Below are 19,434 nucleotides of genomic sequence, written 5' to 3' on the forward strand. Positions count from 1 at the left end.
CAGTATCATCTATAAACTAATGTGACATTTAAGATTAGTGTTTTATCCACAAACAAAGACATGATTCCAGTGACAATCCCTGCATGCAGTGTCACACAGTTGTCAGAAGGGGGCGTTAGAACAGACTGTCTTACTGCAGATCAGTCTGTTCATCATCTGAGTTCAATAGTTCAACATGAAGAGAATCTGATGAACAGAATAGATGAGTTTCTAATAAAACTATTGTTTTTCCATCAGGATTCAACAGAGACCTGGATCTGATTCTGGATTAGGATCTGATTCTGGATCCAGCAGTTTGTCCTTCAGAAGTGACTTCTCAAAGGGTCGTAATCCAGACTTCAAGGACATCCGTCCAGGACTGGAACAGTAAGTGTTTTTCAGAGTTAAAGGAGGCTGGATTCTAGTTCAGATGATCTGTAGTTTTCAGATGAAGGACTTGAGGTCTGGTTCAGTTCTGGATCTCTCTGATCAGACTCACTTGGAGCATCATGTGTGTGATGAGATCTTTTCAGTTGAGTCTTCTGAGAGTCTCTGAGAGACATCAGAGATGTTGGAGAAGAAAACATGTTGACTGCTGACTCTGACTGACAGCAGCTCCAGTCTGATTCCAACCAAATCAGGAGAAAAGTTCCAGTTTTCTCTGCTTTGCTAGATTTTCTTGGTGAAAATGTCTGACTTTGGTTTCATAGTGTGGCTGATTTCTCCAAGTCTGACAATTCCACTGGTTTCTTTTTCTGGAGAAGATTCAGATGAACATGTTCTCCTCAGTCCAGAAATGCTTGAAGAATCTTTTTTCTCTGTAGAAAAACCTCCTCATAAATGTAGCTGCTGTGCTCCAACAGTTAAACCCTGTTGATCTCCATGAATTAGATCAAGTGTTCAGATGTTTCAGACTAAATCTAACCTTTCTGGAATCTAGATCTAGTCTGCTTTGGAAAAACCTCATTCTGATGATGAACTAAACAAAGATAGAACAGAGAGAACATTTCTGGATGTTAAATAAAGTATAAAATTTGTCTTTCTTCATACAACAATTTACTAGAAAAAACCTTCAATGTTGAAAACAGATTTCTATAAAGTAATGTTGATGAAACAAATATATATATATATATATAATTGTTTGTATAATTATTCACCCCTTCAGGTCAGTATTTAGTAGATGCACGATTGGCTGAACACTGGAGTTTTGCTCCATTTGTCAGTTCTGTCAGGTTGGGTGGATACTGAACATGAACAGCCTTTTTCAAGTCCAGCCACAGATTCTCTATGGATTTAGGTCTGGGCTTTGACTTGGCTGCTTCAGAACATTGACCTGGTTCTTTTTAAACCCTTCCTGTTATCTTTTCAGTTTGCTTTGGATCATTGTCTTGCTGGAATAGAAATCTCCTCCCAAGCCGTAGTTCTCCTGCAGACTGAAAAAGCTTGTCCTCCAAGGTTTCAGTGTATTTTGAAGCATTCATTCTGCCCTCTATCTTTACAAGTCTTGCAGGGCCTGCTGCTGAGAAACATGCCCACATCATGATGCTGCCACCACCATGCTTCACAGTGGGATGGTGTATTTATGATGATGTGCAGTGTTTGGTTTCAAACATATCGTCTTCTCTGATGGCCAAAAAGCTCAATGTTGGTCTCATCAGACCAGAGAATCTTCTTCCACTTGTTCATAGAGTCTTCCACATGTCTTTTGGTGAACTCTAGTTGAGCTGTAATCTGTATTTTCTTCATCAGTGTTTCTCATTGGCACTCTCCCATAAAGCTTTGACCGCTGATGAACCAGGAAGCAGTTTCTCCATGACAGTCTCTTTCGTCTCAGCAGCTGAAGATTGTAACTCGTTCAAAGAAGTTGTAGGAGGCGGCTTCTCTCACAAGTCTCCTACTTGAACAGTCACTCATTTTATGAGGGCGGCCTGATCTGAAGATCCAGATTCACACATGTGCTGTATTCCCTCCATTTCTTGATTTCACTGAACTCTCGGGGTTGTCCAATGCCTTGGACAGTTTTTTGTATCCATCTCTGGACTTGTACCTTTCAGCAACCATTTCTCTGAGTTGCTTGGGGTGTTCCTCTGTCTTCATGGTATCCAGGAATACTGCTCCACCAGTATCTGGACCCTTCATAGACTGCTGTTTTATAACTCGGTCACTTGGGACACACCCACACCACTTGGGTGATCTTCATTTCAATAATTGTGAGACTATTGGACCCAACCTCTGGCTCATCGGCCCCCAGCCGTCAACCACACTTGAACAGAGTTCCTTACTAAAATCCATCCTGAATCTTGTAATCAGTCAGTGGATGTATCTTCATTATATGAAGTAGGGGGGTGTATTGGCAAGAATCTGGCAATATGATACGTATCTTGATATTGTACCAGAACACTTTTTTCCCTTTTGAATTTGAATCAGAAAAAACTCTACCTGAATATCAGTACATCTTCCACTGTAATAAAATGGTCAATTTCAGTTTATTTAGTGATCACAATGTTAAGCAATGCAACTGTATCTCATCTAGAAGTTTCTTTTACTAAAGCAAGTTCATGGTGCTTTTATTTTGGTAACTTACAATACAGAAATGGAACAGTCACCATTGTCTGATTTCCACAACAAAATATTTTTCAGTGTAAGAAAATAATTAAATGAATGTTTCTTATCCAATAATGTTCTAAAGGTGCACTGAAAAAAAAATCATCTTTTTGACCTTGTTAATATTATTTCAGTTATCTATGTAAATCCTACATAATAATACTAATTCTGTGCTTTTACTTAAAAAAGCTTTTCATGCAGTGCATTACTTGGTAATTTTTTGTAATTATAAATCCTCTGTTTTGTATGTAAATTCTATACTTTAATCCAAGTAATATTTACTAAACCAGTTAATTAGTTGATATTTCCAAGTAAATGTAAATGAATAACATCAGTAAGTCTAACAGCCTCTCTGTACTGGGAGCACAACGTCAAAGCCCCGCCCCTTTGAGTGGTCTTTCGTCAGACAGACAGGTGCGCATACTCCACATTTCAAATGTTGGGGGATTTTGTTGACTACGACGTGGATCACAAAGGTAGGTTTGAAGTGAAACAAACTTTGTACGTTCCTGTTGGCTCACCTAATTCAGTTAGTCCTCACTTATAGCCACTGCGCTAGCAAATGGTGTATTTTCTTGCTAGCTAAGTCAACGGCCTAGCTAACTTTGCTATATTTAGCCGGGAAATACGCCATTTTACTTGAGGCGTGTTTTTACCAAAGCAACCTGTGGTGAAGTTCATGCTGGAAGGAGTGAATTTCATTCACACATCTACATCTACATTTTTATATTTCATTATGATTGGTCTGTACTGATTCTGATAAAATTCTACATCGTTACATGTCCATATGTGAAAACTTAAATTATATTTACTATTAACATAAATGAATGGGCTATATGGTTGGGAGTATGCTTATTAACACCCAATCTTATCTTAGCCTTTTTATTAAAATTTTTATTTTATTATTTGATAAGAGTAGCTAGTGTATTTTTTCTCCAAACATTCATTTAACCTTTCACTGTTGTAAAATTCTTTTGAAAACCGGATTTCAGCCATGGTTGCTCTGTTATCGAAAAGCTGAGAATGCGAGAGCAGTGAAAATTCAGGAGCGGCTCATTTGAGTAAGCCCTGGCTGCAGCCTGCAGATTTGCTCAACAAAGTGGAATGCTGGAACGCTGAGGAATGTGAAGACGCTCTATGTTGTGCAATTTTGCAGGCTGCAGCCAGGGGTAGTTGGCTCAGTTGACACCGCAGTTCCGAATGCCGGCTGGCTTGACGGCAGCCGCACAGCCGGCAGGCGTTTGGGGTCACCGTGTCAGCTCGGTGTCGCATTGAAACAGGTCGACGTGGAAACTGGAGTGAAACTGAGTGCTGTAGACAAAAACCGCCACGGATTTTTTCTAAAATACATTAATGGGCAAAAACGAAACATTTCAAATCACACTTCGGTCATTTATTGGGTCAGTATGAAGCTAAAACGGCGGCGGAGGGCAGACAACATGACGGGCAGCACATCTTTTTCTTTCTAACGTGTATAATGAAATTCACTCCTTCCAGCATGAACTTCACCACAGGTTGCTTTGGTAAAAACACGCCTAAAGTAAAATGGCGTATTTCCCGGCTAAATATAGCAAAGTTAGCTAGGCCGTTGACTTAGCTAGCAAGAAAATACACCATTTGCTAGCGCAGTGGCTATAAGTGAGGACTAACTGAATTAGGTGAGCCAACAGGAACGTACAAAGTTTGTTTCACTTCAAACCTACCTTTGTGATCCACGTCGTAGTCAACAAAATCCCCCAACATTTGAAATGTGGAGTATGCGCACCTGTCTGTCTGACGAAAGACCACTGCAAATGTGTTTTGGGAAAATATAGAATTATATTCAATAGAATAGTAAAAATATGTACTTCATTCAATTAATATTAACTAACATATCATTTATAAATATTACTTAATAATTAGATTATAACAAAGTAAAAACAAGTAAGATCCACAAAGAAACATCAGTAATATTTACTTAGGTTTTGTAATTAGATGCAACAATCTCAGTGAAATTTACTTGTTCATTTTTCATAAACAATATCTGGTTCTAGTAAGTAAATTTGACTTAAAAATTGCCTGAGTATGGTTTACATGCATTTTCTGAGTAAAAACACTCCTAACTTTTTTAAGCAAACGTCACTCCAAATATGTTTCAGTGTGCGATCAAGGAAATAAAGTTCGGTTTATTCCAACATTAACGTAGATTCTTTAGAACCTTAAAACGGTTCAGGAGGCTGAACGGTGATTCAAAAATAAAGAAAAAAAATAATAATTTCCAAAAACAATAAAGTGATGATGAGGCAGCATGACAGGATGAAGAGCTTTAATGTGTCTCAGATGCTTTATTCCCATCAGTCTGCAGCTGCAGCTCCACTTTCTCACATGTGGAAGTAAGCACTGATTTCACTGCTCATCACCATGATGATGGCCTTTTTCAGAGCTTTGGACACATCACTGTGATCCATCAGAACTAGAATCTATTGCTGGGAAGATCTGAAGAACTTTTACCCGCTTTGCAGACAGCTTTTTGTCTCTGTGGATTAGCCGCTGTGCAGCTGCAGAGCTTCACTGGTTCTGATCTTATGCAGTAATGTCCATTCTGACTGCACATACATACGTATGAATAACATCAGCCTTTTTTTCTGGACATGATTGTTTCCACGTTTTCACAGGAATGCTTGAAACATCATTTCTTCATTCCAAAGCTGTCCCCGGAGCTCAAACACCGTACTGAAGCCACTTTTCTGCTCCTATGTTCTCCTGGGAGAGAGTTCTCTGGACTCAGGCAGCTCGCTATGACTGGAGTAGCCAGAAGTCCACAAGTGTCTCTATTGGTTTGTTAGGGAGGATGGTGTTAAACGCTGAGCTACAGTCCACAAAGAGCATCCCTGTTAGCTCTCCTCTAGCTCTAGGTGGGACAGAGCATCATGGAGGGCTGTGGTCACAGAGTCCTCTGTGGATGGACTGCCTCTTTAGGAAAACTGCTCAGAATCCAGACATGGGGGCAGCAGAGACATGAATCCAGCCTTTGGCTCCAAGACAGTCTAGACACTTCAGTGACTCTGTAGACATGGACAGAGAGGTGTTGATATGATCCATTGGTTTGCTGTTCTCCATCTGAACTGTGAACTAGAACATTCTAGCTGTGACATGACTCTAGTTAGTTTGGTTTCAACCTACCAGTACAGACAGAATGGAGCTGATTGCTGCTGATTCTCCACAGACTGGACCAGCAGAGCTCAGAGACTCCCAGTGGTCCGTCTGTCCAGCAGCATCAAACACAGCTGGACTCCATCTTTCTGGTCTGTACATGAACAACAACTACTTTCCCATCATTCTGTCCACAGTCGTCTCCATGCTGCACTTTGCAGACCAGTGGATTGTCAGAGTGTCCAACATGGAGCTGATGTTTGGCTCCATGACTTCACTCTGATTGGCTCATTCATCTGGAATTCTGTTGCAGGAGCTGGAGGACAACATTGTCACGTTTGTCAAGAAGGAGCTGAAGAAGATCCAGAAGCTTCTGAGTCACAGGGAGGAAGAGGAGGAGCTGGAGGCTGAAGATGAAGAGCAGAGGAGCAGCAGAGAGTCAGTGTTGAAGATCACAGTGAACTTCCTGAGGAGAATGAAGCAGGAGGAGCTGGCTGATGGACTGCAGAGCAGTAAGAGGATTTCTCTGAAGGTTTCAGCTGCTGAGAAATGAAGATTTCCTGATGTCTCAGCAGGGATTCAAACCCTCATCATTCAGGGCTGCAGAGACTTGATTTACTGTTTGTTGTCTTCATTCAGGATCTGCTGCTGCAGTTTGTCGACATGAAGTCCAATCTGGTCTGAAGAAGAAGTTCCAGTGTGTGTTTGAGGGGATGGCTAAAGCAGGAAGCCCAACCCTTCTGAATGAGATCTACACAGAGCTCTTCATCACAGAGGGAGGAAGAGGAGAGCTGAATGAAGAACATGAGGTCAGACAGATTGAAGCAGCATCCAGGAAAGCAGACAGAGCAGAAACAAGCATCAGACAAGAAGAGCTCTTCCAACTCCCAGCTGGAAGACCAGAACCAATCAGAACCCTTATGACTAAGGGAGTGGCTGGCATCGGGAAAACAGTCTTAACACAGAAGTTCACTCTGGACTGGGCTGAAGGCAAAGCCCACCAGAACCTCCACTTCACATTTCCATTCACTTTCAGACAGCTGAATGTGCTGAAAGAGGAGACGTTCAGCTTGGTGGAACTTGTTCATCACTTCTTCCCTGAAACCAAACAAGCAGGAATCTGCAGCTTTGAAGACTTCCAGGTCCTCTTCATCTTTGATGGTCTGGATGAGTGGCGACTTCCTCTGGACTTCCACAAGACTCAGATCCTGAAGGACCCTAGAAAGTCCACCTCAGTGGCTGATCTGCTGACAAACCTCATCAGGGGGAACCTGCTTCCCTCTGCTCTCCTCTGGATAACCACACGACCTGCAGCAGCCAATCAGATCCCTCCAGGATATGTTGACATGGTGACAGAGGTCAGAGGGTTCAATGATCCACAGAAGGAGGAGTACTTCAGGAAGAGGTTCAGTGATGAAGAGCAGGCCAGCAGGATCATCTCCCACATCCAGAGATCCAGAAGCCTCCACATCATGTGCCACATCCCAGTCTTCTGCTGGATCACTGCTACAGTTCTGGAGGATCTGCTGAAGAGCAGAGGAAGAGGAGAGCTGCCCAAGAGCCTGACTGAGATGTACATCCACTTCCTGGTGGTTCAGTCCAAAGTCCAGAAGGTCAAGTATGATGGAGGAGCTGAGACAGATCCTCACTGGAGTCCAGAGAGCAAGAAGATGATGGAGTCTCTGGGAAAACTGGCTTTTGAGCAGCTGCAGAAAGGAAACCTGATCTTCTATGAATCCGACCTGACAGAGTGTGGCATCGATATCAGAGCAGCCTCAGTGTACTCAGGAGTGTTCACACAGGTCTTTAGAGAGGAGAGAGGCCTGTACCAGGACAAGGTCTTCTACTTCATCCATCTGAGTGTTCAAGAGTTTCTGGCTGCTCTTCATGTCCACCTGACCTTCATCACCTCCAAACTCAACCTCATGGAAAAACAGAAGAAAAGATCCTTAAGGATTCTCAAACTGAAACAGAGCAGTCCAGTCCAGTTCTACCAGAGTGCTGTGAAGAAGGCCTTACAGAGTCCAAACGGACACCTGGACTTGTTCCTCCGCTTCCTTCTGGGTCTTTCACTGCAGACCAATCAGATTCTCCTACGAGGTCTGCTGACTCAGACAGGAAGTAGCTCACAGACCAATCAGGAAACAGTCCAGTTCATCAAGAAGAAGATCAGTGAGGATCTGTCTGCAGAGAGAAGCATCAACCTGTTCCACTGTCTGAATGAACTGAATGATGGATCTCTAGTGGAGGAGATCCAACAGTTCCTGAGGTCAGGAGGTCTCTCCAGAGAAAAACTATCTCCTGCTCAGTGGTCTGCTCTGGCCTTCATCTTACTGTCTTCAGAAGAAGATCTGGAAGAGTTTGACCTGCAGAAATACTCTCGTTCAGAGGAGGCTCTTCTGAGGCTGCTGCCAGTGGTCAAAGTCTCCAACAAAGCTCTGTAAGAACTCTCATGAAAATCACCTTCAGTGAACAAATGAATCTGATGGAAACATGAAAGATTCAATAACTGCTGTCTGTCTTTGTTTTCTGCAGACTGGCTAACTGTAATCTGTCAGAGAGAAGCTGTGCAGCTCTGTCCTCAGTTCTCAGCTCTCAGTCCTCCAGACTCAGACTTCTCGACCTGAATCACAACAAGCTGCAGGATTCAGGAGTGAAGCTACTGTCAGCCGGACTGGAGAGTCCAGATTGTAAACTGGAGACTCTCAGGTCAGCTTTCATTCAAATGTTGATTCTCTACAGTGTTTTTCAACCAGTGTGCCGTGAGAGATGATCAGATGTGCTGCTGGAAATGACTAATTTTTACTGATCCAAAACATTTCCCATCTTCAGGATATCAGCTCTGTGTTCATCCAAACAGGCTCTGATAAACACAGAGAAGTTAGGAATATGAAAGATCACAAAATACTTTTTTCTTTGTGTTTATTTTATTCTATCAAAGCCATTTTGATAAGAATGACGGTACCGCGATTTAGCCATAGTTTCAGCTGTTTTGGAAAAGTCCCGCCCCTTTAAATGTCTCCACCAATCATTCTTGGAGGCATAATCACACGTCATAAGTCTGACCAATCAGAAGTGGTTAAAGTCTTCAATTCCTTGTTCAGATTCTGCTCATAAAGTCTCTCAGTTCCAACAAAAATAGCAGCTAAAGCTCGTCTTTAGCGGTGTAGCTTTCCACAGAATCCGGTGTCAGACCGTGGAACAAGTGAACAAAACCATGAAGCTCAGAGAAGAGTCTGTCTGCCATCACTACATCTCCCATGATGCACTGGGTTAATTAAGGGTTAATGGCCCACGAAGTGAGCGTTTATTATTTTTTTAACGCACGCCGTGGAAGCCTGAAGTGTCCTCCGCTTCGTGTCGGATGGTTGCTTCCGCGAAGTGCGCTAAAAAGTAATAAACGCTCACTTCGAAGACCATTAACCCGCTTATACCATGGTCAGTTACAAAAGCAATACATATTAACCAGGTTTTAGAGCAATTCTTTTTTTTTTTCGAATTGGATAGCTTTTCTCACAAAAAGCGGACCATATGTTACGTCACATAACATATAGTCCGTGTCGCGCAGCACCACCGCTGCAGTCAAGATTCGGCAATATACATATGCTGATCGTCCCGATAGGTTGAATAAAGCATCAGTTCAGAGAGAAAGTTAATCTCCAACCGCTTGTTTTTGTCCAGATGAAGCAAAAGGTTGTTTTAAAGAAGCCGGCGCAGTGATACAAAACATTTAAGCTAGCTGACCGGAACTTCTCTTTTCACCGTGCGGTTATTAGGTTTTAATGCATACCCAACAGCCAATCAGAATCGAGTATTCAATGGGACCATGGTATAATTCATATGATAAACTTATAGTATTGCGTCGTATACTGTTTATAATTAAATAAATTAATACATTTGACCTCATGCAAATACACAATCAACCAATATATAAAAAGATCATGAAATTGTGAAAAAGCTGCACACTGATTTTAAATTAGCCATTATATTATTCAATATATTTCATTTTGCTTTAAAAACCTGTTCATTATTTTAAAACAGCATTTTAAGATATTCACTTTAATCATTTTGAATATTATTACAACGTTAAACGCCTCGTGACTAAACAAAGGGCACCAATGAGAGTGTGCACACCGACGCGAAAAAATGCCACGCGTCAAAAAATAAAAAAACGCCTCGGGTTCGGTTTTTTTTTTTTTGACGCGTCGAAATCTATACGACAAATGAGAATGGCGCTTTTGCACACGTGTCTGGAGCTTCTGAAGTTACAGTAAAACACAACTTGGAAGCGCTCAAACACAAAATTGCCTTGCTGAGCACACATACCAGCGAAGAAGATAGACGCCGAGTAGGGTCTACACTGCCGCGAAGAAATGACGGACATTCTAAAATATCCCCGAACCAGTTGGAGCAACTGGTGCTTGAAATATTCATTTTTTCTTTTTATGATTCTGACAAGCGCTTAAATACTTGCTCTCTTCTTCTGAGTGAAAAGCGACTTTAAGGAGCGTAAAGTTGCGCAGCGCCACCTTGTGTACAGGAGTATTTCTATTTTACATTAAGCGCCATCTAATGTCAGGGAATGAAATTGCATGTTCGCTCGGCTCATCGTCAGCGAAAATCGCCTGGGTGTGAACACAAAAAACGTGGCGAAAAACGCTGGCGAATAACGCCTGGCGAATATTCGTCCCGGTGTGTACGGGCATCAAGAATGGAAGAAAAACGTTCTCGCAAAGACTTCAGCAGCACTTGTGCTAACTGCTTTCCAGGAGTAGTGGTCATCAGGTGTGCCTCGAGGTTGAGCAGACATGGCACTACTTGTGAGAGTGACTGGCTGTCATTCTGAAGTTGGTCTGTGTGAATGGCAAAGGGCTCAAGTAGCTTCACCAATTTCTCAAGCTTAGTCCAGTCGCTTGTGAGAAGTGTGTCCATGCTCTACTCCTCAAGTACTTGGTTTAGTTCAGCTTTAATCTCCAGCAGTCTTCTCAGCATATCAAACGTGCTGTTCCAGCGTGTGCTACAATCCCGGACCAGAGTTTTGCCACAATTTTTGTTTAATGCTTCATTTGCCACTGATGATTTCCTCGCAGCATGTGTGTGTGTGTGTGTGTGTGTGTGTGTGTGTGTGTGTGTGTGTGTGTGTGTGTGTGTGTGTGTGTGTGTGTGTGTGTGTGTGTGTGTGTGTGTGTGTGTGTGTGTGTGTGTGTGTGTGTGTGTGTGTGTGTGTGTGTGTGTGTGTGTGTGTGTGTGTGTGTGTGTGTGTGTGTGTGTGTGTGTGTGTGTGTGTGTGTGTGTGTGTGTGTGTGTGTGTGTGTGTGTGTGTTTGTACTTCTATTCCGATGAGGACCTAAACTTGAATACACACAGACTTATGGGGACCAAGTTTACCGTGGGGACAAAAATGTAGGTCCCCACGGGGAGAACCTTACCACTAGCTTCAGAATGACCCATAACCCCTCCCCTATCATTTTCTCTTATGTCCCCAGGGAGAGACTTTTTGGGACTAAATCTGTGTTTGTGTGTTTTCATGCGCCCCTTCAGGATACACTGTGTTACTGCAGTCCCCTAGAGGACTTATGCGCGGGAAGTGTGTATCACTTATCGCCCCATCACTAGCCCCCACTAGTGGTCAAAAGTGGTATTGCAAAACCCTCAATCTATATCAACATATTTATTTTTTATTCATTTCAAACAAGCTTTAAAAACTAATTTGAGGAAAATGAATGGAATTGTATCTACAGGTGCATTAGATCAGTGATCTGTATGGATCACCAGCCACGGTTTGGCTGCAGATTGCTTTTCAATAAATAAATCATACATTTTTATCTTATTTTGTCGTGTTTTTCCCCCCTTTTTATTGATCCAAAAATGATCATCATTGTTACTACAACCATTACACGATCAGAACCATGAGTTTTGTGATTTGTTGCTCCCTTAATTGCATCTTTGTAATGACTCAGGTACATAGATGTTGCATAGATCATCTATGCAAATAAATATATAAATATATAAATACACATCCTGTATCTTTGTAATGCGATGTATATGCATTCATTAATACTACAAAATCATACAGTAAAGCTTATACTTTAGAGTCAGTTAAAAATTTAAAGTCTCAAACTCTTCATTTGAAATAATATTGCTTCAAAGGTTGGACAAAATATAGACTAAATTTAGACCAATTAGTATAGTTATTACGCCCTTCCTGGCACAGCCTTTTATTTGACCATTTCCTTATGATTTTAAAGCTTTGGCACTACCAAATGTCAAATCTGTAATGTTATCTTCTTTTGGCCTCCATTTTTTAAAAACTTATTGTAAATTCCACAGAACGATGCCAGGCATATCCTAACAAAGATTTAATCTTTTTGTGGAGTTTATCAGTGACCTCCAGGAATGGAGCAACCAGTGGCAAAGTATGACATCACAGGTTTTCAAATTATGTATAAAAATTCAAAATGGTGTATAAAATAATCTTATGAGGTCTAAGAAAACTTCCTTTTCTTCAATGTTGACATTTGTTAAAGTTCTGCCATCTTGTAAATTCACAGATAGGATTGATTGACCTACAAAACCTTTCACAAAAGTTGCTGTAACCTTTACATTTTTGACAACTTCACAAGGTTGATCTGCTAACAACTTTGACCTTGGGGTTTTTGAAAGATAAATTGCTTATAAACCTCTAACACCAGAGCTTTACCTCCAGCTTTTACATTCTTTTGACTACCATAACTCTTCAACCGATGATGCAAATAACATAATTTTAGCAAATTCTGAAGTGTGTGCAAAGCTGCATTTCTCCGCATCAGATCACATGAACGTTCAAAGATTTACTGCATGTCAAAAAGTGTTTGATTTTTTAGTTTTTCCTGGCAACAGCTCAAGTGTTAGAGGGTTAAAGGTGGTGAATTGTTCTGTCAGAACATCACAGGGCACGGTTTGTTAGCCATAGTGTTGTGTAAGCTAAATCTTGCACATCCCTCTGGAATAGGCTGAAGCATCCCTGTGACCCCATATGAAGTGGCTTCATTAAATGCATTAATCAGTTTGTAAGAGATGTGAAACTTTTAAAATAGAAGACGCGAGACAAGATGCCATGACTAATTTTCAAGACATGGAAAGTATGATTCAGCAGCAACACATCCAGTACAGTCATGACACAAACATGGGGTCAAAGCAACTAAGTGGGCTATGGACTTTTGACCAAGCTGACCTATAATCCACATTGATTCATAGCTTCAACATCTTTATTAGGTGTGTATACTATTTGATTGTGTTAGGCCTCATAAGCCATCAGGGAGGTCTGTAACTCTCACTTCTGGGTGACCTTTAAACAAATACCAATGGAGGGTGGGAACATTAAGTCTACTTGGATCATCTTCTCCACCTCTGTTGTCTCTGCTGTTGTTTAGAGCTGTGGTCACAATGTCTCTGGTGCCTGTTGTGGTAGCAATCCCTGAACCAGTTGGTGGACACTGGAAGTAAGGGATGCCGTCAATCTGAAGAATGAGTCCTACCAAGCCTGGCTGGCTTGTGGAAGTCCAAAAGCAGCTGACAGGTGCCGGCAGTCTAAGTGAGCTGCGGCCCGGGCTGTTGTGGAAGCAAAAACCAATCCTTGTAAGAGTTTGGTGAGGCCATAGAGAATGCCTCAAAGAGATTCTGGCAAACCATCCGGCGCCTCAGGAGTGGAAAGCAGTGTTCTGCAGGCACCATTTTCAGTACAGATGGGGAGCAGCTGACTTCGATTGAGGATATTTTTGGGCGGTAGAAGAAATACTTTAGAGATCTCCTCAACTTGCTGTGATGCTTCCCCTTGAGTCAGCAGAGGTTGAGGACTTTGGGGTGGGGGCTGTGGGGCTGTCCATCACCAAAGCGGATGTTTTCAAGGTAGTCAAAGAGTTCCTTAGAGCAAAAACTAATTAGAACAGTGAATAAATTCTGACCCGAGTAACTCAAGTCTCTGGATGCTGTGGTAGTGTCTTGGCCGACACATCTCAATAGCATTGCATGGCAGTCAGAGTCAGTACCACTGGAGTGAAAAAATAAGGGGTAAAGATTCCCACTTCTAAGAAGGATAGTTCAAACTACCGGGGAATTATATGCCTCAGCCTCCCTGGGAAAGCCTATGCCAGGTCACGGGATATGATAGTTTGGTCGATAGTAGTTTCTTTCCTGTTCGTTCCTCTATAAAGTGCTGGAGGTTTTGTGGGAGTTCACTCATGTGTGCTTGGTGGATTTGGAGAGAGCGTCTGACTGCATCCTCAGTGGTGTTCTGTGGAGGGTACTCTGTAAGCATGGGGTCCAGGGAACCTTACTGAGGGCTGTCCGGCCTCAGTATGACCAGAGCAGGAGCTTTGTTCACATAGCTGGCAGTAGGTCAGCTATGCGGTCTGTTGTGGTGAAGTGAGAGCTGAGCCAGAAAGCAAAGCTCTCATTTTAGCAGTCAATCTTCAAATCTTCATTCCAGTACCCACCTATAGTCACTAGTCATGACCAAACATTTTAGGTCCAGAATACAAGCAGACAAAATTGAGCTGAAGCAGAATTGTAAAACACACATCATATACATTTTCTGCGGAGGAAGCATCAAGGTCATTCTGAGAGGTTCATTACTGTGGTGTGGTAACAGAGACCACAGCAACACTGTTGAACGCATTGTGAGACCAGATGGAAACACAACTGATATCCATCTCTTTTCTCTTGAGGAAATCTGTAGCATCTGTCTAAACTGAAAAGATTGTATTCTCCAGGCAGGAACCAGCAGGCCGATGGCCAATTTCATTCAACAGCTTTTTCTACAGATTTTCAAGATGTTTAATTAGCCTCCGAGTCTGCTCCGTACACTTGGGATTTAAGTTGAAGGACCTTAGTGACATTGATGTCAGAACTAGTCATTCGTTGAACTTCATTGCTTTCTGCAATATTTAAAAATGATGTCTGATAAACTGTTAAACCACATTGAATCTTATATTATTTTTTCAATTAAATTCGATTTTTTCCCTTCACACGGCACTATCCATCTCAGTTGAGCTTTGCATGTCCCCACGTTTTTTAGCACCCCTCCAAATTGTGTCCTTGTTTTCTCATTAAGTAAGCAGAATAAGGTTTGTTCTGTTTACATTTTTTTTAATTTAAATTAGTTGGTTTATTTGGCTACCTTTAGCTTATTGTTTTTTCCCCTCCTTTTTTCAAGATTCATTCCTGATGCACACCCAAACCCTGGCATTCTATGTCCCCACTTGGACATAACCACATCCAAAACCTATTCGAGTTTTTGTCCCACACGTCATATAACTTACTTAAATCTTTATTACATCCACATTAACTTGGCCATCTTAAGCATTGTAGCTAATAGTGTTTTCCCTCCTTTTCTGAGGAGTCAGTTCTGTTGCATACACAGACCCTGACATTTTGTGTCCCCACTAATACTATACCACTTTTAACTTTGCAGACCTATCGTAGTTTTTGTCACACATATTGTTTTTTCATGAGTGGAACTTCGATAACCTAACCATATGTGTTGCATCCAGGTTTAGCTAATTTACAAGCATTAATTTGGCTAACTTAACCATTGTGGCTAATCCATTTTCCCTCCTTTTCTCAGTAGTCAGTTCTGGTGCATACACAGACCCTGACATTTAGTGTCCCCACTAAGACTATACCCCTTTTAATTTTGTGCACCAATCCAAGTTTTTGCCCCACATAGACGTCTTTCCAAAAATGGAACTTTAAATAACTTGCTTAAATATTTGTTACATTCAGATTTCATGAATTGGATAAAGCCTTAATCTGTCTATTCTAAGCGCTGTAGCTAATCAGTTTTTCCCTCCTTTTTCTAAATAGCTACACATGGTGAATACACACACTCTAACATTTTGTGTCTACTTCTCCAACTCAAACTACCATGTCAACCTTTAACAAGCTATGGTTCTGTTTTATTGTTTGTACTGTGATGTTTGATTGTGTGTTACTTTAAAGAAGGGCTCTTTATAAGCAACTTAATATGTTTTCATGCAATTTAATTCAATACAGGTTATTTTTTAATACTTTAAAAATGCTGGATTGGTAGAAACAGAACAGCAAATATTTAGTTGTGCAGCACATTTGTAATAAGTTTCAGAGTAGAACAGTTTTGAGGTACTGTCTCTATTATTTATGTAGCCAGACTAAAAACAAAAGTGTGCAGAGATAAATTGAATAAAGCAAATGTTAGAATATCAAGTGCAGCTACAACTGGATGGATGAAGGTTGACACTAGTTCCAACCCTAGACTGTAGGGTAGTCAGTCCTGCATGTTTTCAATATGACTCTTCTTAAGCACAGGTTGCTTCAACCCCTTAACACCAGAGATGTCGTCGGTCACACCTCAATAAAATTTCTCTTGAGATACCGTAATATTTTATTGTTTATGCGATCACCGTGAATCAACTGAATCTGGTGTGGGGAAAATCGGCTTTTCATACCAGCTTTGCACCATTTGTAAAGTGTTTCTTCACAGCGCAAAGGTGCTTTACTCTGCAAATGAATCAGCTAATTTACCTAGATCCCGTAGGCACTTCACTACTGTGTAGAGCTGCATATCAGCGCAACACTTCTTTTTCCCACCCCAGGACCCACTAAAATTACACTAACTGTGTCAACGGTTGAAGAGTTACGGTAGTCAAAAGAATATAAACTGCTTGGAGCTAAAGCCCTGGTGTAAAAGGGTGAATCTGTGAATGGGGAACGCTGCGTTTTTCAGATATCCTTGCCTACTAACAGTTATAATTCATCACCAAGTGTCTGGAACGGCTGCTCCTGGGACACATCAAAGACTCCCTTCCTCCAACCTTCAACTCCCACCAGATCGCTTACAAAGCAAACAGATCAACGGACGATACCATATCCATCACCATCCACACTGCGCTGAGCCACCTGGAACACAGAGACACCTACGCCAGGGTGCTCTTTGTGGACTATAGCTCCGCCTTTAACACAATCATTTCTGACATTCTGGTCAGCAAACTTTCTGACCTAGGACTCCACCCACTCACCTGCTCTTGGATCAAGGACTTCCTCACAAACAGACCACAGACAGTCAAACTTGGTCCCCACTTCTCGTCCACCCAGATGCTGAGCACAGGCTCCCCACAGGGATGTGTGCTGAGTCCTCTGCTGTACACACTGTACACAGCAGACTGCAGACCAGCCCACACCAGCAACACCATAGTGAAGTTTGCAGACGACACTACTGTGGTGGGGCTGATCTCTGGAGACGACGAGACGGCCTACAGAGATGAAGTCCTGAAACTGTCAAGGTGGTGTCAGGCTAATAACCTCATCCTGAACACCACCAAGACCAAGGAGATCATCCTGGACTTCAGGAAGAACAGAGCAGATCCACCATCCATCTACATCGACGGAAAATGTGTGGTGAGGGTCCACAGCTTCACCCTCCTGGGCACCACCATCTCGGCCGACCTCACATGGTCTGACAACACCATGGCCGTCAGCAGGAAGGCTCAGCAGCGCCTGCACTTCCTGAGAATACTTAGGAAGAACAGCCAGGAGCTGCTGGTAACCTTCTACCGCTCAACCATCGAGAGCATCCTTTCCTATGGCATCACAGTGTGGTTCTCCCACTGCACTGAAGCAGAATGGCAGTCACCCTCCAGAGTCACGCTGCCTCAGCAGGGTGACTAGCATCATCAATGACTCCAGCCATCCTGCTTTCCCTCTATTCAACCTGCTGCCCTCTGGAAGGAGGTACAGGTCCATCCGAACCAGGACAAATAGACTAAGGAACAGCTTTTATCCACAGGCAATTACCATATGGAATACATATACCTCCACCAACCACACCGTACTCTGATTTTTTACAAATACTAAATCACTGACCACTACACAACTCATCTCATTCCATTCTATTTTGTTCATACATATTTAATATTTAACAGTTTCTGTACATATTGTTTATTTTTTGGTAGAGATGTAAATACAATATTTCTATTTCTATTTTTATTTTATTTAACTTTACCACTTCAAGGCTGCTGCAATTTCATTGTATCCCCATGTACAATGACAATAAAGATTCTGATTCCTGGATCATGTGTCTCCAGCCAGTTAGAGCAGTGTTAATTGGAATACAGGCAGTAATGTGACCCTTGGTCTCCACTTCTGTTCTTTAATGACTGTCAATATAAGAGCTTATAGAGTTTGATAATGGGCGATATCTCAAGTAAGTGGCCACAGCATTTTGGTTTTATCTTAAAGAATTAGATTTGACCCAATCAACTACCACATTATAGTAAAAGTATGGTAGGGAATTTAGTCAATCCAGTGGGCTAATTCTGAGTATGGTAGCGAGGAAATGTGACTAGGTTAAAGAAGTCAGGGTTAAGAGTGTTGATAGTTTCTATTTTTGTGTGTTTATATCATGAATATTTTACTCTTTCAGTTAAAACTGTCCTAAAATTTGTGCAATTCTACCTTGTTTTTTGACACATTTGATTTTATAATATTGACAATTGTTTAACTTTGTTTAGATATTTTTTTCTGTCTATAGATTGTGCAACAAAGACACTCCTTATTGTTCCTGCTTTTCTACAGGCTGATGTTACTGCACAGATCCTACCACTTTGAGTCCCCATTGAGGCTATAGTTTTTACTTTATCTCAAATATCTCAGTAATTGTCAAGTAGACTAAGAATTCTTTTAGTAAAAAATGACTAAACTGCATTATAAATGTATTTCTGGAATATATAAAAAAGGTTTTAATGTTACTAGCTTAAGCAATATACCGATGGATCGTTTCCCTCCTTTTTTCTATTGTCACTTTTACTTCATACACAGACCCTGATATTTTATGTCCCCATTAGGACTATACCCTCCCCCACCCATACTCACTAGCCGTGTCTGATTTGTCTCCCTACTTCCTAACTACAATAAAAACTCATCAGCTGAATTTTTTTACTTTTATCTCACAAATGTACACATTTTAAAGTAGTAAATGTATTACTTTAAAACACTTAAATTGACGGCGAAAAAGTCATACATTAATAAGAAAAAATACCTAGGTTGTCTGTTTATCTGAGCCATGCTTGAAGATGACAGATGTGGAGCGTTTTGTTAAGCTTTATTACAGGATGGGTTTCACAAACAGTGAAATGCTGAACCTTTTAGCGACTCAAAACCAAATTATCATTAGTGTAGCCGGATTTCCAGGTTTTGGTGTTCGTAATGCAGGGTTCCATGTGTAAAATAAGGGGTTCAGAGACACATTTGGGTGTAGAGGACTGCCACTTTATTCTGTTTTAAAATAACGTTTCTTAACTAATTAGTTAACCATTTTTGCATGTTTAACAGCTGCATAAATTCTCTGTACCACCAATTTGTTATTTTGTTTTATTTATCTTTTTTTTTGCAGTTTGTTTACTATTTAACATTGTTTCTTTCTGAACATCCCAGACAGTGCTCACCTGTGTGAGCTGTAGACTAAATCAAACGTACCCCCAATTATTCATGTTTTTTTTACTCCTTACTTAACAGTTTAAGAGTCTTTATTTATGTTCAACAGCTGTGTTTCTTCTCTCTACCTCTTAATTATTTGTTTACTTTTATTTATTTTACTTTTCATGCTTTTTTTTAATAATTAAGTGTTTTATGTTAGAAGACCAGCCTATGTCTTTTTGTGTCACTCAGACAAAGGTGGTGTTCACCTGCGTGACCTGAGAATAAATC

At 41.2% G+C, this 19,434-nt stretch overlaps 1 protein-coding gene across 2 annotated transcripts in view; it reads left to right on the forward strand.

Moving 5' to 3' along the window:
• Positions 1–19,434, forward strand: part of LOC144983676 (NACHT, LRR and PYD domains-containing protein 3-like) — a 121,804-nt gene that overhangs the window by 4,136 nt on the left and 98,234 nt on the right. For both annotated transcript variants that reach the window (XM_078930711.1, XM_078930715.1), the window contains exons 4-8: positions 238–366; positions 5,789–5,867; positions 6,029–6,227; positions 6,355–8,155; positions 8,251–8,424. In XM_078930711.1, the coding sequence (XP_078786837.1) occupies positions 238–366; positions 5,789–5,867; positions 6,029–6,227; positions 6,355–8,155; positions 8,251–8,424 (2,382 nt within the window). The remainder of the gene's footprint in view (positions 1–237; positions 367–5,788; positions 5,868–6,028; positions 6,228–6,354; positions 8,156–8,250; positions 8,425–19,434) is intronic.

This window comes from Oryzias latipes, chromosome 2 (assembly GCF_053564925.1).
Source record: "Oryzias latipes strain Hd-rR chromosome 2, Olatipes_Hd-rR_3.1".
Classification (NCBI taxonomy): Eukaryota; Metazoa; Chordata; class Actinopteri; order Beloniformes; family Adrianichthyidae; genus Oryzias; species Oryzias latipes.